The sequence below is a fragment of the Caenorhabditis remanei genome, chromosome I (genome assembly GCF_010183535.1).
Source record: "Caenorhabditis remanei strain PX506 chromosome I, whole genome shotgun sequence".
Lineage (NCBI taxonomy): Eukaryota > Metazoa > Nematoda > Chromadorea > Rhabditida > Rhabditidae > Caenorhabditis > Caenorhabditis remanei.
In genome coordinates this window covers 8,111,570-8,133,119 of record NC_071328.1, presented here as the reverse complement: position 1 = coordinate 8,133,119, position 21,550 = coordinate 8,111,570, and the positions used below count along the sequence as shown (strand labels likewise).

Below are 21,550 nucleotides of genomic sequence, written 5' to 3'. Positions count from 1 at the left end.
AATTAGTAGAAAAATATCTGAATTAGTGCGAGTTGGTGCGAAAGATCGACAAAAATGTATATATCTGACTCATGTCTCTCCCTCGTAAATCTACACAGAAACGACCGTATAGCTGCGTTGTCTCGTCGAGACCCACAACGCGACCACTACAACGATTTTAGGACTGCCAAATTCGTACGAATCTCCTTCGTCTTCCACGCGGATACTAACCCCTATTTTCGGTCCCTTTTTCTAAAAATCTCAGAAACTACGATGGCATCCCAAGGATTCTCCGTTTACGGTAAGTGAAAAATGTTAAGAATGATCTTTCGACAAAAACAACCACGAATTTCGATGCCAAATTGTGTAAACTCGGAACTCTTGATTTTTTATCAAGTTTCATATGAACAAGAAAAGATGCAGGCAACTGCTACAATTGTCTTCTTAGTGTGCTCCCGATCGGCCTTCGTTCTCTATGGTTCATTCGTGTTCCTTGAAAACAAATACCGATATTTCAGGTAGTCCAAACTCGTATAGTAAATGCGGTAGCTAACTGAGGCGGAAACTCGCGGGAACCACCACCCACTATAACACCGATCGACACCTCCAGGAATGACGGATGAAACTACCGGTTGGACACGTGGCGCCCACTGAGAAAGTAATAATGGTGATGAGACTTTATCAGAACTCGGTCTCCTTAGTCTAGGCTAGAGTAGGGTGCATTTGCTCTGTAAGCGTGCATTGTGAGAGTTTTGTAACTTTATATTGTTACTTCCTTTCTCATTTCTCTAAATAATCGTTTGTTTTGCAGTCGGAAACGTCCCATACCAGGGAACCGAAGAAGAGATCGGAAACTATTTCAGCACTGTCGGAATCGTCAACAACGTCAGGTAAGCTCTATCAAACAATTCAACTTATGATGATCCGATTCCAGAATCGTCTATGATCGTGAGACCGGACGCCCAAGAGGATTCGCTTTCGTCGAGTACAGCGAGGAGGCTGGAGCTCAAAGAGCCGTCGAAGAACTCAACGGAGCTGCTTTCAATGGACGCAATCTCCGTGTCAACTACGCCAACAAGTAAATAACCCGGATAATTGACTCACAGAGATTTGCACTTGTGATATACATTCCACCTAAATATATTTCGTGCACGTTTGTTATTTTTTAAATCCCATCCCCGAAGTAAATAATAATAAATCTCTAATGTAATTTATAATCGTGTCATTTAATTTTTCATAAATAGCTCAGCTAAGCTAGATATGAGCAGGTGAGGTGAGTATATTGTGATTCTGGGATAATCCGCTCAAATTCAAACGGTGGTAGGATTATGGATGAAATGAAGGAGGCACCTCGCTGGATTGGATTAAGCAGGTGCTTTATAAATTCGAAGGAGCACAACAAACGTGCTCAATCCGGAATTCAATAGAAAACGCCCTTCACGGCAAATAAGTGACTAGTATGGCTATTAGAAGCAGACGAATTCAGTAGTGCTGATAATTTGAATTTTTACGGGATTCTGTAGTTGGCTATTCCCCAAATGCTCATGTTTAGTTCTCTATATATTGTTTCTGGCAAAGCTTTTGCAAAACAAAATCCCATTGTAAGCGGAAAAAATGAGTTTCTGTGAGTGTTCTGCGTCAGTCTGTGACCACATGTGGTGAAATAATTATATTTTTGAAATAACTTTAAAATGGAACCATTCGTCAGACAAGTCCTTCTTCTCTGTATAACAAAAATTCGCGTTTTGCGAAAATCGAAAAAAAAGCGCATTTAAATTTGTGGGTGGAGCCTAATACGCAACTGCGGCGCAGTTTACAGCGCGTGCCGCATGGTTACCCATATTCGGAGGATCTCACAAACTTTTGAACAAAACTCATCTTTCGTCCCAAAATCGAAATGTCTGGTTCAGGATTCTCTGTCTACGGTAAGATTTTTCTGCTGAAATTTTTGTATCGGTTCTAGTAATTTTTGTGTGTGAAGCAATTCCGAGTAAAAGAAGAAATAATAATTGGCCTAAAAATTTTTCCACAAATTGATTCACTATTTTTCAGTTGGAAACGCTACGTACCAAACCACGGAGCAAGAGCTCGGAGACTACTTCAGCACCGTCGGACAAGTCACCAACGTCAGGTAATTATATTTCTTTCCGTCTAATAATTCCAGTTTTTGTTCAAATTAGAATTGTACTTCTTCATTGCAGAATCGTCTGCGACCGCGAGACCGGACGTCCAAGAGGATTCGCTTTCGTCGAGTTCGCTGATGAGGCCGGAGCTCAGAGAGCCTGCGATCAACTCAACGGAGTCGACTTCAACGGAAGACAACTCCGTGTCAACCTTGCCACCAGATAAACATTTTCATTGAGTAACTTTCATTTTACGTGTTTTTTTATTGCTTGTAAGATCTCGAAGAATAATAAACCAATGAATAGTTTATCCGGAACTTTCATGTCTCCCGGGAATCCATTGCAAAAAATGACGGTTCTGCGCGTTTGAAATGGTGTTAGCGGAATTTTTTCTGTTATTGGAGCGTATCACTTTAAGTAGAAGAATATGCACATCTTATTTACTTATACTAACACGAATAAGAGGAGTGGTGACAATGAAAAGTACATCAATGGGAATTAATAGGTAATACAACTAAATACGGGAACATGAACGGAACTGCATAGATGCATGGGTTAGTAAGAGCCGATATAGGTGTCATTGCATTCGGTTATTCGTCGAAGTATTCTACCAGGTGCGCTTTCAATAGAGGAAATACATCGCCTCGAAATAAAAACATTTATGAAGTCCAACAAAAAACAAATCCGAGAATGAATGCTGAGTTCGTTTGTTTTACCATCTGCTTCGGTTTTAATCTAGGGATACATCTAGATATATATCTGAATATTTCAAAGAGTTCATCGCTTTGAGTTTGTCTAAAAAATGTATATCGACCGTCAATATACATTTTTGTTGTTTCTATGAGGTATTTGTAGGATTCAGGAGATGATATACGAGGTATATGTGATGTGTTTATTTCAGATTCTTCGGGTACTATTGGAAGAGATAAAAAAGAAATTATTATTCAAGATTACCGTAAAAACTGTATTTGAGGTGCATGCAATTCAATTGTTCAAAGGGTCCGTCGGAGTGCACCACTATTAGAGGGGCACTTCAAATACAGTTTTTACGGTATTAAACTCGAGAAAAATCAGGAAACAGTAGACATTGAGCTTGTATTTTCTATGAAAAATAATGACTGAACATCATGTTGTAGTTATCATCCGGCAGTTTGGCCATGACCTTCGGAAGAATCTGCGAATTCAATGCTAGGTGAACTGGATCGATTATATCAATGAAACTAGGTTCTTTTTTCTCAGCAATTTCAACTTTATTTTCATTTTCCAAAGGACAACGATTTTCCTTTCCTGGAGAGTCAGATTGTGAGTTTTCTTGAATTTCGGATTCGTTGATAGCTTCTATTGCTTCTTGTCTTTCTGAAAGAAATATTAAATTTGAAAAGCTCGTAATTGCAGCTCAGGTTTTACTCACATCTTCTTCGAAAATTATCGTTCTGACAGAGCAACTACATAACTTCTTACCTTTTTTCGTGTACTGTTTGAGCTTCTCGTACAATTCTGGATCGATCTTCTTTGGATCAGCATTACATGGAGCGTAGCATAGTTTTTCGTAAAAGAACTCGCTCATATCACAGATATCGAACATTTTTGCAACAAGGAAATCTTGGCAATGCATGTCACAGATAATCTGGAAAATATCGGTTTGAAAAAAGGTAAAATGATTCAAGGGTAGTTACCTCAATCTCTGTGTGAAGGGAGAGAACACGTTGGAGTCGTTGATCTGCTTCTTTCATATTTCTGTTTTTGTACCAGGTGCTCAAACGGGTAATTGCCCAATTTCGACGAGACTTCATCACTTTGATTGTTTCCTTCGTCACGTGCTCGTTATCTGGAGAAAAGAATTATTTACTAGTAAAGATATGATCTTATTTTTTGATTACTGGAGTATGTCCCTTACTGGAAAGAAAGAAATTAATGTCTATGAAAACTTACTCGAAGCACTCCACAATAACATACTGTGAAGGAAAACAATCTCTGCGTCGTGGATTTTCATTGCAACGAACTGATCAATTACGTTATTCCAGAATCGAGTGAATGTTCCAGAAAATAGCCTGAAATAAGCACTTTGATTCTCGAAACCATATTTTTCAACTTACGCCACTTTGGCTGCAATCTGCTGTTCATCATCATCTTGTTGCTCAAATCCAGTTCGATCACTTGGGACATATGTATAGTTGTTCATAACGAACTCTCTTCGGGAACACTGAAATAATGACTAAATATAAAAAATAAAGAACGAATGAAATTTACATGATCCGGATACTTCGAAGCACTGTAGAAGTGGTCTAAGCTAAGTTTGCGGACTGAATATCTCGTGAGAAGTGCTGATTTATCTTCACTCGGAAGTTCTCCGTACGGTTTTTGCTTGTCAATCCAATAAATCAACCCAGCAAATTCCACTTCAGATAGTTGTTTGACATCCGATGGATCCATTTTTCGAAGTTTTGGTCCTTCTTCGTGCTCATCCAAAAATTCATCGATATTTGAGAATGAGAGTTGCATCATTCGTTGGTGCAGTTTGTAGGCGTGCACCATTTCATTGAACTCTGCTTGTTCCTGATTGTTGGGTGTGCAGTGAAGAGGTGACCGTAATATATCATTGTCGATTTCAATCTTCACTTCTTCGCTGTATCGCTTCCGTGATTTTGAGGGAAATTCAAGTTTCAACTGCTCGTTAATCGATTCTTCCTTAGACATGGTATCACTGTTTCTCTTCATTCCTGTAAAAATCTTTAGTTCTATATTTGTTAAGGTGGAAATTCGTAGGACGGTGGTAGAAAATATGAAGTAAATAACTTTCTAGTTGAGAGGCAAGGATCCAGTTGGAACTTGAGTTATGCATTAGTATTACTGTAGTTGCAGTTTTCAAGAAAACGGACTGGAGAGAGGGACAGAGACAGACGGAAAGATTTCAAACTGAAAATGGAAGAGTAAATGAATCGATACACAACAATGAGAAGATACTAATGATGTCTTCTGAATGAATGAGACAACCATCTGACCTATCGTATCTCGACTCTTCTGACAGACATATCTAATCTTCTCACAACTGCGTTTTTTATTCGATCGATTTACAACCCCTGCTGCTCAAATAATGATTCTATCATCTCTAGAATCTTCTAATCGACTAAACGTTTATTAGTTCTAGTTTTATGTTGAAGATTCTGTATTTACTTAACAGATAAGTTAATACAAGAAGGGATACTGAGACTATGATATTAGAAGCAAGTATATTCAAAAGTGGAAAACATATGACCTTCTATTAAATCTCCGAACAATATCACTAACAAATGTTGAAGTTATGGATGAAGCAGAACGACTTGTTAGCTTACATAAGAAGTTTTGGGAAAATCCATTGTTCCCCAAATATTCTTTTGAATAATATGAAGACTCCATATGTCCCAAAGTGTGAGCAACTCAGTCTTTGTTTCGAGAATCACATAAATACGACAGACATGGTTTATGCTCTCTGAAGAAAATTATGACGTTGCTCGAGTTAATCAAAACTCTGGAACTTGTGGAGTTAGGAAATTAGTAGATAATCGAAGCTAATTTGAATATGGTTTACACATGGATTATGACTGTAAATATGTGATACTTCTAATGACGTACCAGACTTTCAGATAACATCTTTTATTTTGCAAACAATTATGGAAACAAATAAGTTACTTGGTAAATATGTGTATGATGGTACAAAAAAGAAGTCTGGAATGACTATTCCATCGCGTATGTGAAATTTCCTCCGTGACTTTTCTTCCATTCAAAAAATTGCTTCATATGACGTCTATGAAAACTGGTTTCAGTGAATCCAACATTGAAAACTTTCAACAAAAAATCCATAAACGTTTGAGCTGCAACGAAAGTGTCGTTTGTAATAATTGTAAATTCTCTGGATGATAAGGAACAAGTCGAGCTGTATTTTCTAAAGTAAATTATATTTTTGAATGAGATCTCCGGATGCGATGTATTGATATAACTGCATTGCTCGTCGAATGAAATACCGCAATGAAGAGAATATATTTTTCCCGTCGACTGTACAATTTTCGTGGATTTCTCAGAGCAAAAGGATAGTTTTAATCTGAAAAGGAATAAAACTCAAATTAAATTCTTGATTGAGACAATGCACATTAAAAAATCAATAGTATAAAGACCTACATTTCAATTGGTTCCATATGTTTGAAACACTCCTTCATGGCCACATACGGCAGGGAAAACAATGAAAACTTTTTGTTATCTATTTGAACAGTTTGATCAGAAAGTAAGGTAGTTATCCAGCTCTCGATACGATCGAACTTGCAACAAAAATTAGACAGCATATTCGAAAATGATAGGACAAGAGTCAGTGTGACAATCAATGAGAAGGCCAGATGGACCTCCTGTCAGTAATTACTGACCAACGCGTATTGTGAAAGGATTATTCAGTATAACAAAACAGATAAAGAATTTAGAACTGGAAACTTTACTTTTATCGATGAAATTTCTGAATTGGATTACTGTACTATTTGGAATCGCTCACTTAGAGAAGAATCAGAAACTGCAACATTTCGAGTGAGTTTGAACCGAAACGTTTTTCACAAATAACTTTTTTCAGATGTGGAGAAGTGGAGAAATGGACTTACATAGAAAGAGATGATAACTATTTCAATCTGAACTATTTATTTCGTTTCCCATGATTTTATGAATTTATATTTTTGGAATGCTTTATTGAATGTTTATGCGAGATCTACATTTTATTTGTCTGCGAAGCACATGCCACTCAAAGAATATTATTTCGAAAATTGATCGGAATTCGAATAAAGTTAATTTTATATTGATAATTTAGTTAACTGCTTTAAGGTATTGTTCCGTGAATTTCAGATGAGCCATTTTGACATCATTGTCGAACATTTTCTTCTCCATAAAATAGTTCATCATGACTTGATGAACAAACAAATACTGATGCTCTGTCTGAAATATTTTTTTGACTTTTCGAATTTATGTTTTAATGAAACCTGGATAGAATTGTTTCTTTGTTCGCGTATCTTCTGAAGAATCTTGTCACATTCTTCAATTGGTTGCCCTGACATCAATTGATCCATTATGTATTCTATCATGACAACTGAACCAGTTCGACCAATTCCCGCAGAGCAATGAACGACTATTGGGCTCCTGAAAGAAAACAGTTGTGTGTTGGAATATCTTAAAAGAAAGGGCGTTTTACTTGGAACCCCTCGTTTTAGCCAACAACTCGCAAACAGCCAAATCAGCAGGTGGAACACCGCGATCCGGCCAATCAATCCAATGATAATGAGTTGTTTTCAGTGTTCCACCGGGACCTTCGATATTCAACACAGTCTCCATAACCTTCGCCTCACTTTTCTTCTCCCATTTCATCTGAAATTTCATAAATTCTGATATTTTTTCATACTTCTTCGCGACGTCCCTTATTGCTGGACTCAAACTTCACAGTGATTTTCTGTCCTTTTTCCTCAAATTCCATTGGTTTTTCTTTCGATGGATAGTACTCAAAACACTTTTTGGCACCTTTTTCAGTTAGATTGCACAGCATAAAAATGGCTTCTACTTTATCCTGCAACATACTTTTAGATTCAAGATTCTTTGAACCAAACCCACCTGCAAACACATGAACCAAAAGTCAGCACATGTTTTCTCTAACGGTGCCTGAGTGCATATGAATCGTTTCGGATTGGTTGGAACTGCCACATAGTTTGCATGAATATAATCATGAGACCACGGTTTTCCCAATTTCACTCGATTATTATCCAGACATCCCACGTCTTTGTATCGATTCTTCCCCAGCTCCTGAGCTGCTTTGAACGATTTCATCTTCTCAAAATCATTGAATCTCTTCATAACTTTAAACTCTTCTTTCAACCCTGCCGGATTCTTTTCGAGAACTTGTTTGACAAACCCGACAATCTGAAACAAACTGCTTGTTGGTCTGTCTATATATCCGGATGCCCAACCTGTTTCCTTTGAATTTTCTTTTCCTTATTATCATTTACCGACTCTTCCATCACCTGACTCGCTTGTTGAGTTTCTCTCTCAGATTTCGATTTCGTTCTCATCTTTTTCTTCGAGGTCTCTTTTTCTTTGTCCTTGGTCAGCGCCTTGTCTTTTTCCTTGCTGTTCCGAGGAACTGTGATGGTGTTTTTTCCTTTTCTGCGTACTGAAATACCGATTTGAGAAAATAAAGAATAATCTGCCTGTCTCTGCCACATGAACCAGAACACTCACTAAACATTTGCATTGAAAATTGGTATCTTTCAAACTTTTTGAAATTGAAAATAGACTAATCTGAAGCGAAGAACCCTTCTTGATAACTAATCAACTAGGTTGTCACGTGGGTACGTTAGATCAAAAGTCAGATGTGGATACAATCCCTGACGTGTTTGGATATTTACAAAATGGAAGACTCACAATGAAGAAAATTCATAATTCCGAAATATCCAACTATTTGATTTGGTACTGATTGTCAGATGAGAAAGAAAATGAGAAGTTTTGTCTGAAACTTGCTCTGTTTCTTTTTTCATTAATACGTGGAAATCCTGAACGTGAATAAATAAATAAAATTATGAGGAGAGATTTGTCCATGCAGAAAGTTTCTGTATTTGTAGTCTTGAAAATGAAAAGAATACCGAGAAACACATTTATTCTGATGATTGAAAAATGAATGAGAACATAGAGATAGTTCATTGATTACTGAGAACTGGGATAATGTGGGTATGGGAATGGAGTATTTCCCTGAGGTTGTACCTGTTGATTGTACATATTCTGAAGGTAAGCTGGAGTATAAAATGTTGGTAGAAACATCGGATATGGATAGTTATTGTACGGAAGCATTTGGGGAATCCAGTTGTTTGGGATAAGTGGATTGCCTTGCTGCTCGTTTCCAGATACTCGTTGAGAGATATGAGTAGAAGATGGATAATTTCCTGAAGGATTTGCATTGAAACCAGTCAACGGAATGGGATGACTTGGAGGTGGGATTGCAGATGAGAAGGCATTTCCAAATTGATTTGAAGAGGCTGGAGAGTTTTCAGTTTCAGAGTTTAATCGATAATCAGAATTGCTTGTTTCAGATGTCTTCTTTGCTTCAGTCAATATCTTCTTCCCTTTTTTGGAATGGATAGATGAATACTTGTTGATAGATGACTTGACTTCGGCTAGTTCTTTATTCTGAAAAAATAAATTGTTATGAGAACCAGCGCTCTAGCACAACATTCGAACAACGAGAGTTTGAATGAGTGAATCAAAAAACAACTTACATTATATCTTGTGGTGGCTATGAACTGCAAACAACTGAACTTGAATTCACTTCTATCATCTGGTAATGTCGATCCGATTTGATTTCGTGGAACTTTGGTAATGATTAGAATTGGCTCATATTTGACATAACTTTTGAGAAAGATCTGAAATATTTCAATAGAAATTCAATGATTTTTAGTAAATTATTACCCCAAAGTAGCCAAACTTACCAAATTATCGTGACAATTCCATTCCTTGTTTGTCACTTTGAAATCGAGAGTAATCGGTTCATTCATCCAATATTTCCCCAGTCGCGTCCCCAAATTAATTATGTTGTTGATTCTTCGTATTGGATCCGAGATGGCAATTTCCGATTCAACCCACTGGCCTGTTTTGTATGACATTCTGAAAAAGGCTTCGTTTGCAAGACAAGAAAAGAGAAGATTGAGAAAAAAAACTTACTTTTTTAAAGGAGCGATTACCACCAAGATGTGATAGTTGGTGTATTTATCCAAAGAAACATCGAAAACTGGTTGTGGAAAGAAATTTCTTCCCTGGTTCATCACAAGTTGCTCCAATGGAAATCTCTCCATTTTTTGGAATGTTTCCATATTTTTGAGAGAGACGGTGATCGGAGTTATTGGCATGGTAGTAGAAAAGTAAAATGAAGAGAAAATGAATCTGACTTGGAATGATTCTGGCACCGGCCGTCCCGCCCCTACCCAGAAGTTGTAAATTTAGTTGAGTATACCATTCAATCAGTTCAGATTGCCTGGATACTATATCCATTCTAAGGTATACTGTCCTAAGTGTGTAAATAGTCTGATTTAGGGAATGTGCCATCGAAGAGTATACTGTGAGTATACTGTTGGCAGTCCATATTTTATTATTGTGAAGCAGTAAAAAGTATATTCACTCACAGCTATGAACTCCGCCCTTTTCTTCTGTGGGTTGTTTTCTTTAAAAATTGGATAACATTTTAAGACATTTCTAACTGTATATCTGAGCTGTGCGGAAGTAAAATTTTTGAAAAAGGAAGTCGGAAGAGGGAAGAAGGAAGAAGGAAGTAAATTTTTGAAAGAGGAAATCGGACGAAGGAAATCGGAAGTTGGGTTCCGAACTCGGAAGTCGGAAGTTGGGTTCCGAACTCGGAAGTCGGAAGTTAATTTTGAAAATGACAAATTTGAGGAACTTTTTTTATAGTCATCACTGAAAACGAATTCTGGCGTTGTTTTCATACAAAATTCCATCAAAAACCACCAAAATTCCGCCGAAAATCCGTCGAAAATTCGACAAATTTTGTAATTTTTTTACACGGAAAGTGGAAGTGGCAAAAAATTTCCAACGGAAGACGGAAGCCGGAAGTCGGAAGTAAATTTTCTAAAAATGAAGTCGGAAGAAGGAAGACGAAGGAAGGAATTCCGCACAGCTCTGCTGTATATATCTGAATTCTAAAATCCAAAAAGTGATTGTTGTTTGTAGTCTGCTCAATAAAGAAGTCTGATGAAAGAACTCAAATTCCTGAGGAGCTCAAAAATTTAAATTAATCTACTTTGAACTTTCTCCTGTAATCTCTTATTTTTTCAACTTTATCAAACTCGAATTCTCAATCCAAATTTGGATCACAGACTATTTTAATAATAACACAGTTCTGTATTAAGCTTTGATTTTCCTTCGCGGTTTTTTTTTGGAAAATTCTGAGATGTATATCGTATTTCGCCCCCAATTATCCTCCTTTTAAAAATCTGGTTCGCTTCACGCGATACACAAAAAATAATTGCTATTGCTCGTATTGGCCGGCTGCCAATGCAAATATCACCTGCCCCTTTTGCATCTCTTTCTCTCTTCTCTCTTCCTCATTTCCCAGTCGTTTCCTTTCATTCCCTTCTATTTTCACCATGACGACCGAACCTCTTCCAATTCTTTTATTCCCGACACTGGTACAAAAACTTGTCATTCAAGAAATGGACCCATTCAACCAGTGAGTTGAATTGTTGAAGTTCCGAATTTTTCATCAAATAATTAATTTAAGGATGGACCTCTCAAAATGTTCGATTCGATGCAAAAACACCGTCAAATCAAGTTGTAAAAACCAATGGTCAGCAGTAATCAAAATCAGAAATCATATAAATATCAAGCTTTACAAAAAGAATGATAGTTCAAAATACTGGAACATAATTATAACGGATAAAAACCCATCAGAACTTCCGGAAATTTCTCCAGAATTACAAGAAATGACAAGAATTATTCAATCCGATGATGAAATTTCAAAAATGGAAGAGGCGATATCTTCTCATCATGATATTCTGAAGTTACACAGCATTGCTATGGCTTTTCTTGAGTTCGGAAAACATCAAAATGAGATCGAAAGAGTGCTGAAATTCTTGAATACCGACTTGCCTAAAATTGAGATGATGTATCTGGGGATAAAGGATCCTGTTCGAAATCTAACTGCTTCTGAATACAAATGTCTTCTCGAGAATTCCTTTTCCATTGAGAATATTCACATTGAAACAGAAATCGAAAATCCGGATAAATTGCCTGTGACACTCAATGTGAATATGTTTTCAAACTATTCTCGTTGGGTTAAGTTGGAAGATATTCACAGTTTGAATTGTAATGCTTTGATGTTGAAGTGCACTCTATTCAAAAACGATAACGTCGTGGAATTCGTAAGATTCTGGTTGAACGGAGGAAATCCAGGCATCAGAGAATTCATATTTCAAATGGAAAATATCGACTATGAGTACATTGGAAGGTCATTGGGAGCAGAGGCAAGAGATCCAGAGCTTGTCAGAACCTTTACCGAGTGAGTATTTGATGTACAAAAATGTAATTCCAACGAGAATAAATTTTCAGTTATTTCGGAATGGAAGCAAAAGTGTTTGGTGGCTTCGATATCCGTCGGGAATCAGATCAGATGCTGGCAACAATCTATTTGGATGTTAACTGTTCTTGTGGAAGTTGTTTAGCTTTCGTAGTTTGGAAAGATCTCGTTTATCATTTCTCTCCATTGTGCACTGCATTATCAATCAAGGAATTGATTAAAAAATATGGTTCAACAGGACGTTTGGCTGAGTTGAACCCACCTGCAAATCTAATTTAATTTAACTTTTTATTCACTCATCTATATACATATTTCAACATTTTGCCACACTCTATATATTCTGTTGCAATACGAATTTCACATAACTTCTAAAAAATTTCCAAATCTTTAACCTCTGTGAAAATTTGATACATTGCCAGTTTTTCGAAAAATAAATTGTTTCTTGTCATAAATTCACTGATTACCTTTCCCTTTTCCGACAGGTCATATTCACAGCATCTGGAAGAAACCTTCATATTAACCAACATATTTTATCTTCTGGACTACTACACTATCATCCGAAAATCCTTTGGAAAATTCAAAGATCACACGTGGATATCTTCCATTTTTGCCACTGAAAATAAAAGAAATGACGTTTGTGAAATGTTCATGATCTCAATAGAATCTTGATCAGTATTAGTAGTCAACTACGCTTTTCAGATGGACATTCTGACGTTAAAAGCAGCGAAGAAAGTAGCAAATTTTGGGATGATGAGGGTGAGTGTATGCATAAAAGAGTTGATAGGAAAGAATCATTCAGTCTCATTTTGCGTATCTAAGTTTTGGGTTTAGTTGGGCACATCTTTCATTTTGAAGACAAAAGCAGATGTGGACGTCTGGAAAAACCTGCATCTGCCAGCTCATCAAATCGCTCCGATATCTCATTATCCACATCAAGAAAATGCGTTTTTTCCTCCACATAATCCTCTAATGGTTCTTAATGTTGTTGGCCATCCACCTCGGTGCACCGTGGCAAGAAAATTGTCCTCTTCGCCTTTTTTCTTTTGGAGGCCAACTGACCATCTGCCACATTTTTCTTTATATTTTATACTCCCGTCAGTTTCAATTCGTACTTTGTTTTCTTTCTATTTTTATTCTTCTTCAACTATTTTTTCCCTATTTTTTTGCTCATTGAACTCGCTCCCTTCTCCGTAGTCGACCAAAAAAACAAAACAAACAAAAAAGAGGTCCCCATCGATTTTCTTGGTATTTCCTTAAAGTACCAATTTTTAGATGAATTTTGTTCTTCTTTGTGATAATTCTTTATTTGATAAGAATCCAATATACTTCCTGGTATTTTGATCTCTTATCATCCAGTTTTGCCTCTTCGATTACCCTCATTTCGGCTGCTTTTTATATTGCAGCAAACGCGCCCCGTCGTACTCGCTCATTTTTTTTGCATGATATTTCTCCAATTCTTAACGGTTTTATGCTGGTTTTCAGCAGTTTTTCATCGGTTTTTCGTAAAATTATTTCATTTTTGTTGTTCCTGAAAGTATTAGCTCCAAAATAAGACCAAAACCTTCAAACTTTGTCGTAGAATCTTCTGGAAGCGGGCGATTTCGCAATAGTTTTTGTCATGTGAGATAGCACGAGTCGTGATTGATTACATCTTGTTTTGCCAAGATTTCGGAATACTTTCCAAGGTAACATTTATCAGTGAATGTATGTGGGCTGAGAACGAGTATAGATATTGAAAAGCGAATAAATTTTCCGAAAATTGGAAAATGAGCACATATCAAATTTTGCTGTCCATGTTTACATTCTTGTTCAGAAATGACGAGTTCGTAATGTCTGATTTCTGAAAACATGGAGATGTTATCGACTATTTCTTCCGAATGAGACCCAGACAGAACAACAGAATACAGCTCAGTATCAGTACTGGAACGATTTATAAAATTCTATTATCTGATACTCTCTTCAGGTCTTAGTCTTCAACTACATTTGTTAACGAAAAACTAAAATGGTGTGTCACATTATTATTACAAACAATCATATCTCGAGATTCCTGTGTCAAAAATCATTGTAAACTTGAGAAGTGTTTTTGGCAGAGTTCATTTGAAGTCTTTGAAAGTAAGGCAATATATATTTTTTAAAGTTTTTAAAACCATATTTTTGTGACAAAACTTTTAAAGAGAAACTTTTTCAAAAAGATTTCGTTAAAATTGTCTACTTTCCAATTTCGTTGTAAAACATTGAACACTATATCAAATCCTAGTTAATAATCAATGATCACACTTTCCCGTAGAATCATAAAATGTGTAACATTTCGGACTCCATCTGCCCAGCTCCACATCAAAAGACCATCAGAATAGAGGGGGGCTTCGAATTATTCATCAAGGCATACTATCTAATGCATTCGTTTGGTTCTCCTCTACTCATCCTTATCCCATCCGTCTCCGATTCTTCTCCGATCTCAAGAAACATTCCGAATTTCTTTCCCGAAATTCTCGGTAGAGTCCACAAGATCATTGGAACTCAAGAGAGTCTAGACAGTGAGAAAGAGGCCACCAATTGCACTTGCTCTCTCCTCCTCTAAGAAAAAGAGAGAAATAGCTCCAATAGTTTCTCCGGAAATCCCTCAACCCACACACTCCCGGTGTGTGAGGAGTAGAAGATAGAGCTCCAAAGGGTTCAATTATATCTGAAGCGAACCTTTCACACTTTCTGTTACATTCCATTCTTTAAAAAATTGCTAGTCTTATTCCGAATTTTTCCAATCTGGAGGAAGCGAATATGTATCCGACTATTAATAAACCGAGGTATGCTTTCATTATCTGGCAAGGCTTCATAAGAACAGTATAGAATTAGTAAAGAACAAAATTTCGAATATTTCTTTTAGAACATTCAAAAGAGTTAAAAGTTGTTTCAATGTGTAGTTGATCTGGGACAGTTGCTGCGTCTGAAAATCTTGTTTAAGATTCAATAGATTCAATCAATCTCTGAGGTGACGAAAGTTTCGAAGAATATTCTGCACCATAGCACGTATTTTTCTAAATAATACTTAATAGGATAAGTCTATTCTGCAATTCGACTGAGTAGAGATTTTTTGGAAGACGGATTTTCGAGAAAAATAAGAGATAAAGTGGCAGGAGCTGAAGAACTGGAGAAGCGCAATTGAGCAGTTGTTCTTGATTTTTGAACTTTAGTTCCGAGAATTTTGAAAAGCGTTAAGTTTCATTATCAAGAATCTCATTATAAAAACAGACGCTGTAAAAAAGTGTGTGATTCGAAAAACTAATTGAACACATCTCTGTATTCTACCGATTACTTCACCTTTTGCTTGTATTGACTCAGAAATGCAAATTTTCTTCTAAATACTCTCATCAATCTATCGTTTTTCAGATATCGTGTGTTCTCAGTGGTTCGTAAAATGAACCCAAATCAACCATCACAACAACAACAATTAATGCGTGTACCGAAACAAGAAATGTCTCGTCGTTATGTTCAACAGAATCCACCAAATCGACCATCCAATCAGCGGAGTAATGGACATTCGGGAGATAGAGGAAGCAAGAATGGAAAATCGGGAGTGTCGTCGTCATCGGTGATGATAGAAGAAGTTCCAAATAATGCCTATTTGGACAGTTTGGTTAGTTAAAAAAGAAGTGTTAATATTTTAAATTAGACTCAGATAGACAGGGCAACATCTTAATCGATATTTTTCAGAACAATCATTCGAATGGTCAATATAAAGTGGACGAAGATAAATTGCCTGTGTTTCTCATAAAGCTTTGGAATATTGTCGAAGATTCGAATCTGCAAGCAATTGTTCATTGGGATGATTCCGGTGCAAGTTTCCATATTTCTGATCCATATTCTTTCTGTCGGAATGTTCTTCCTCACTTCTTCAAGCATAACAATTTGAATAGTTTGATCAGACAATTGAATATGTGTAAGTTACTTTTTCAATATTCGTTATTCGGGAACTGTTCGCACAGAAAAGTTTTTCAGTCATTCTCCCGATGTTTTTGTTAACTGTATGACTTACAACTCTGTATTTTAACTGTTCCAGATGGCTTCCGAAAAATGACTCCCCTTTCACAAGGTGGTTTGACACGTACCGAATCAGACCAAGATCATTTGGAATTCAGTCATCCATGTTTCGTTCAAGGCCGACCTGAATTATTATCTCAAATCAAGAGGAAGGTGAGAGAAGTGCAAAAGGTTCAGTTTTACTCTACAATTTTCTCTTTTTTCTGTTTTTCTTTGTATCTATGTAGTAATGAATGGATATGGTTTTTGTGTAGAAACATAATTGAGACGAATTTCTAAGATTTTATATGCTAGCATTTGGGTTTAATAGTTTTGATCGCCCTTTCGAAAATGACTTGTTTCATAGCGCGTTGTCACAGTAAAAATAGTTTCAAAAAACCATCACCATCACTACTCCACCGTTTTCCATCATCCAATTTTCTCCCATCTTCCAGCAATCAACGAAAGTGACGGAGGACAAACAAGTCAGCGAACAGACACAGCAAAGTTTGGACATTGTCATGGCAGAAATGAGAGCAATGAGAGAAAAAGCTAAGAACATGGAGGATAAGATGAATAAATTGACAAAGTGAGTTGGTTTTCGTTTGAAATTCTACTGAATTTTTGTAACGTCATTCTATTTTAAACTTTATTTTTAGGGAGAATCGAGATATGTGGAGTCAGATGGGATCAATGCGGCAACAGCACGCCAGACAGCAGCAATATTTCAAAAAATTGTTGCACTTCTTGGTCTCTGTCATGCAGCCAGGGTTGTCGAAGCGTGTGGCGAAAAGGTAAGAAATCTTCCGCAAATCGAAATATATAAAATAAAACTAACATTTTCGGATTAATTTAATTTTTCAACGAAATGCAAACCTTTTCTAAAATGTGATTCTTTCAGAGGTGTACTTGGAATAGATTTTGGTGCGAATAGTAACCCGAATGGAGGAGGTCCAAACTCAAAACGACCTAGGATGAATTCAGAAGAAGGACCATACAAAGATGTATGTGAATTGCTTGAATCCCTTCAACGAGAATCTCAAGAACCATTCACACGTCGCTTCACAAACAATGACCATGAAGGACCACTGATCTCAGAAGTCACAGATGAATTCGGGAATTCTCCAGCTGGAAGAGGAGCAGGGTGTGATATGTTCCCAGATCCTTTCTGTACGGAAAGACCTCCAAGTAGCCGTTATTCGGATGCACCCAGTTCCAGAGAGCAATCACCTCATCCGATTATTTCTCAACCATCTAGTAGTCAGAATATGAACGGAACGAACGGAAATCTTGATCATAAGCCACATGAGATGTATATGGGATCCGGTGCACTGACACATGAGAATATTCATCGAGGAGCTGCTGGTGCGAAGAGAGATTATCAAGGACATCAGATGACATCTCCTGTCGGTGATAATGCGAATGGTCAATCAACATCATCTGTTTCTGCAAAGATTGGACAGAAGAGGGCTCCATATAAGCATGCCACTAGACATATTGGTCAGAATCAGGTAATTTCAGAAAATTTTCCAACAAAAAAAACTTCCCATTTCCAGGTCTCTCAAGACTATCAAGGTCCATCCAACTATGGCTATGTTCAAAACAACATTCCTGCTCAATTGACTTATCAACCAGCCCAACAACAGTCTCAAAATGCTCAAAAGTTGATGGCAATAGAAGATCAACAATCAATGGATCCACACCAGAATCTATACTCTCCAACTCTTGGTCTTTCGCCATCATTTGATCGTCAATTATCTCAAGAACTTCAAGAATATTTGACTGGAATGGATACATCAATGGATACACTCCGTGATATGGTTACGAAGCATAACTGGGATTCATTTGGGGATAATCTTCCGTTGGATGATGATGAAGATGAGCAACTGTATCATCATCAACAAGATAACGGAACACAAAATGGACAATCAGGATCTCAAGGACAGTATCAACAGTACCCATTGGCATTGAAGAATGTTCCAGAGAGCTCATTCTACGATGAAGCTGGAGATCTTTTGGATCCACTTCTCACTGATAATCAGTTTCCTGAGAATGGTTTCCAAGTTCCCGTAAGTTAGAAATAGATAACGGATAGGAGTACTAGTAGGTTAGTAAACTTTTTTTTTAACGTTTAACTAACTTTATCACTACTTGAAAAAGCAAAACTCAAGATATCTGTAACCTTCGTTGTCAGTATTTTCAGGATGCAAACTACATGCCATTGGCTGATGAAGAGATCTTCCCACATTCACCGGTCCTCCGTACCCCAAGCCCTTCGGATACAAACTTGGCTTGAAACCATAATAGTTGTAATTATCGTTTCCATTATTTTCTAGTTTTATCCACGTTCGTTCTTCTTGATCCACCCTATTAGAGGTACTCTGCTATTGTTGCTGAATATTAGTTTCATTCTTTATTTTATTTTATTTCGGTTTTTACAGTTTGTTTCTCAATCCTTTCCAACATCCCTCATTTTCTCGATTCCTTCCTTCTCTTCTAATTTATTCCAGCTGTTTAAACCCTGCAACCTTATTATTCTTGTTTCTTTTTTCCCTGCGTGTTCTATCCACTCCTCTACGATGTTTCTACTGGATTATCATAACTGGACTTTTTGCTACCACTTCTCTAAGACCTCAAATATAACTAGATGAAATAACTTTTTATTCGGATTTTTCAGATTGTTCAATTTCAGAAGAAAGTCTTAATATCCGTTCGATGGAAATTTTTCAGATTTCTTTCAGAATGCCGCGATGCAAGCTGAGAGCTCGGTGAAGTTTACAAAAGGAAAAAAATAATAACCTGCTGTCATCAGTAGTTTGAATTTTCAACTTACACTATGACAACTACGACTTATCCTGCTCTTGCAGGAGCTTTACTAAAAATGTGATATCTTTCCACCTTTTTTGATGGATAAATTTATCACAACTACAGTAATCCAGATATCTGAAAAAGCTCATGCTACTTAATGCTTCTCGATGCGTCTGCCAAGGAAAGTAATCTAACATTAGTAAAAGTTCAAACAGCATTTCGTCATTGCTGTTCTTTCTCTATGCCTCTCTAACCCTATCAGCTGTCTATTCCAGTCTCTGCGTCTCTCGTCTTCACATACTCTCTCGTCTCTTCTCATTTCTCGTCTCCCTTTAAACAGATGTGAAACAGAAGAAAATTGGAGAGAACGTGAGAGAGAGTTGACAGAGAAATAGAGGGTGTTAGACCGAAAAAGATTTGCGCACTTCCCTTCAGCCAACCCCAGCCAACACTTCTTCTTCTCCAAATTTTCGGTTTTTTATTCGAAAATCTTATCTTTTTTTAATTATTCTGGACGACTCGAGCAGTTTTCTTTCTATTTAATTCATGTTCAATTTGTTTCAAAATCTTGTTTTCTGGAGATGACTATACTGTATTTTTCGCTAACTCACTTCTTGGATTTCTCACTTTTTTATTTTCGGCTTCAAGATTTCTCATTTATAAATATCTCGATATACTCACTGTTTCTTTATTATATTTTGCCAGAATTCAAACTGTTTCGATTATTTTCAAATCACTGTTTGGTCTTTTTTGAAAGCTCGAAACTCAAGTTGATAGAGTTTGATAAAATGCTACAGATATAACTTCTTCTCATTGAATTCATCATTGAAGATAGGTGTAATTCTGGACAGTCCCTCCCATCCTTTTCCCTGTTATCTTCTGCCGTCATCTTGCACCGTTTTCGACCAGAAAAGATAGTTTTCGTCGGTGTTCGCGACATTTGGCCTCCATTCTATATTCGGATCACTTTCGATTATTCTTACACTTTTTGAATAATATTTGCTCTTTCTCACTATATTTCATCTAGTTTCGAGAACTTATTCTACTTTTCAGTAAAGCTTTTTTATTGCTTTTTCATTTGGAAGTTTCCTAATGTATTCTAATTTTGATTCTTTAGAAAATAATTGTGTCAGGATTATTAAAGAAGCGTCACAAAAACATTTCGAATATAAAATACATATCATTAGATTTTTTCAAAAGGACTGTAACCAACAAGATTTTGATAGAAGTCCATGATTTTTTCGAAACATAGTTCGAGGAAAAGGCTTGAAAATTCAAAAACTTCTTCTCCATTTTCTGATTTTCCTCGGAACATTTATACCGACTCGTTTTTTTCCTGATATATGATTGCAATCATGATTGCGAGTTCATAGAAATAATACATAATGTCTAATTAGATCTTTCATAATATTCTACAAAAATCACTGTTTTAGCCACTTTTTTTAAACAAGTTTTTCTCCATTTTTCCTCATTTCATTTTTGCTGCTCGTACTTTCTCTCTCCGTCGTTCAACTGAACCCTTCCAGATGATGATTTCCTCATATATCATACAAATCTGTTTATTTCGAAATGTTTCATACTACCTTTCCCCTTTTTTCTCTATCCCAGTGTTCCACTCTCTTCCTCTCTCTCTCTCTTTTTCCTTTTCTTCGTTCCTTAAGTACATAAGTGATGCGTGTGGATTGACCGTGCCGTCCATCTCCTTCTTTTCCGCTTTTCTTCAATTTTTTCAAGCTTTTGGTTTTCATGGATAGAACTCCAGAGACAGTTTTCTCCAGAAAACTTGATTTTTCCGAGTTATTGGCCGAAGTTTGTTATTTAAATTAGGACGAAAGTGAGAAATGATGCAAGCATATTTCGTTTAGGATATTGCTTTCAATTTTTTGCAAATAAGTTCTTCAAAAACCTCGTGAGAATACGATCAACCAGCAGACCTCGATTTTGAGCATTGTCCGTTTCTTTTTCAACATGGAGGCATTCAAATACTTTAAAGAATTCATTTTTATTCGGAATTCAATACTTTTAAAGACTTTGCTCTTTTTGGTTTTACAATTAGAGATTTTTAATTTTTTTAAATGTCAGAAATAGCTCGATAATCTGGAAAACTGCTAAACATGTTGAATTTCCCTCTGAAAATCCTGACATTCTCTCCATCCTTTTCACTTCGTACCAATCATAACCTTTTCTGAAAATTTCGAAATTTCCTCTCAGCGTTTTCTCCCAATTTCTCTTCTAAAAGTATACCTTATTTTCTCTCGTTTTCGTCAAAAAGGGTATTTAAATGGAAAAAGAAAACCCTTCTCTTCTCTTACCTTTCTCCATTTCCTTCCGGAACTTTCTACTCACTTTTTCCTTTTTCTTGCCTGCTTTTTCAAGCTTCCAATCTCTCCTCTTTTCGAGGATTTTCTCGTGACTTATCCAGCTGGCCTAGCAGTCTTTAGTCTTATCTAATTTAAATTAATTTTGATCCCTGGGCTCTCAAAGACACTAAAAATACTCTTTTTCATAAGAGTTTGGCTTGGAATCATGCCGGATTTGCGTCATGTCATCC

The 21,550-nt window shown here is 36.6% G+C and overlaps 8 protein-coding genes across 8 annotated transcripts; 4 read left to right on the top strand and 4 right to left on the bottom strand.

Moving 5' to 3' along the window:
- Nucleotides 1–252: 252 nt before the first annotated feature.
- GCK72_001611 (uncharacterized protein) lies at nucleotides 253–1,061 on the top strand (the record flags this gene model as incomplete). Its single annotated transcript, XM_003114601.2, has 3 exons — nucleotides 253–280; nucleotides 791–869; nucleotides 914–1,061. The coding sequence occupies 3 exons, from the start codon at nucleotides 253–255 to the stop codon at nucleotides 1,059–1,061; spliced, it is 255 nt and encodes an 84-aa protein (XP_003114649.2).
- Nucleotides 1,062–1,876: 815 nt separating this feature from the next.
- On the top strand, nucleotides 1,877–2,328 carry GCK72_001610 (uncharacterized protein; the record flags this gene model as incomplete). The annotated part of the gene is made up of 3 exons (XM_003114530.2): nucleotides 1,877–1,904; nucleotides 2,032–2,110; nucleotides 2,181–2,328. The coding sequence occupies 3 exons, from the start codon at nucleotides 1,877–1,879 to the stop codon at nucleotides 2,326–2,328; spliced, it is 255 nt and encodes an 84-aa protein (XP_003114578.1).
- An 876-nt stretch (nucleotides 2,329–3,204) lies between these two features.
- On the bottom strand, nucleotides 3,205–4,820 carry GCK72_001609 (uncharacterized protein; the record flags this gene model as incomplete). The annotated part of the gene is made up of 6 exons (XM_003114546.2): nucleotides 3,205–3,458; nucleotides 3,564–3,729; nucleotides 3,779–3,930; nucleotides 4,035–4,153; nucleotides 4,199–4,305; nucleotides 4,353–4,820. 6 exons carry the CDS (start codon nucleotides 4,818–4,820, stop codon nucleotides 3,205–3,207), a joined length of 1,266 nt encoding a protein of 421 aa, XP_003114594.2.
- Nucleotides 4,821–6,920: 2,100 nt separating this feature from the next.
- Nucleotides 6,921–7,475, bottom strand: GCK72_001608 (uncharacterized protein; the record flags this gene model as incomplete). The annotated part of the gene is made up of 3 exons (XM_003115072.2): nucleotides 6,921–7,049; nucleotides 7,094–7,250; nucleotides 7,303–7,475. 3 exons carry the CDS (start codon nucleotides 7,473–7,475, stop codon nucleotides 6,921–6,923), a joined length of 459 nt encoding a protein of 152 aa, XP_003115120.2.
- A 28-nt stretch (nucleotides 7,476–7,503) lies between these two features.
- Nucleotides 7,504–8,352, bottom strand: GCK72_001607 (uncharacterized protein; the record flags this gene model as incomplete). Its single annotated transcript, XM_053723047.1, has 4 exons — nucleotides 7,504–7,671; nucleotides 7,716–8,021; nucleotides 8,069–8,271; nucleotides 8,340–8,352. The coding sequence occupies 4 exons, from the start codon at nucleotides 8,350–8,352 to the stop codon at nucleotides 7,504–7,506; spliced, it is 690 nt and encodes a 229-aa protein (XP_053591692.1).
- Nucleotides 8,353–8,801: 449 nt separating this feature from the next.
- On the bottom strand, nucleotides 8,802–9,754 carry GCK72_001606 (uncharacterized protein; the record flags this gene model as incomplete). Its single annotated transcript, XM_003115023.2, has 3 exons — nucleotides 8,802–9,281; nucleotides 9,371–9,514; nucleotides 9,581–9,754. 3 exons carry the CDS (start codon nucleotides 9,752–9,754, stop codon nucleotides 8,802–8,804), a joined length of 798 nt encoding a protein of 265 aa, XP_003115071.2.
- Nucleotides 9,755–11,248: 1,494 nt separating this feature from the next.
- GCK72_001605 (uncharacterized protein) lies at nucleotides 11,249–12,456 on the top strand (the record flags this gene model as incomplete). The annotated part of the gene is made up of 3 exons (XM_003114766.2): nucleotides 11,249–11,331; nucleotides 11,383–12,159; nucleotides 12,210–12,456. 3 exons carry the CDS (start codon nucleotides 11,249–11,251, stop codon nucleotides 12,454–12,456), a joined length of 1,107 nt encoding a protein of 368 aa, XP_003114814.2.
- A 3,133-nt stretch (nucleotides 12,457–15,589) lies between these two features.
- GCK72_001604 (uncharacterized protein) lies at nucleotides 15,590–18,487 on the top strand (the record flags this gene model as incomplete). The annotated part of the gene is made up of 8 exons (XM_053723046.1): nucleotides 15,590–15,808; nucleotides 15,886–16,111; nucleotides 16,232–16,365; nucleotides 16,647–16,780; nucleotides 16,851–16,985; nucleotides 17,093–17,702; nucleotides 17,748–18,260; nucleotides 18,395–18,487. 8 exons carry the CDS (start codon nucleotides 15,590–15,592, stop codon nucleotides 18,485–18,487), a joined length of 2,064 nt encoding a protein of 687 aa, XP_053591691.1.
- Nucleotides 18,488–21,550: the final 3,063 nt, after the last annotated feature.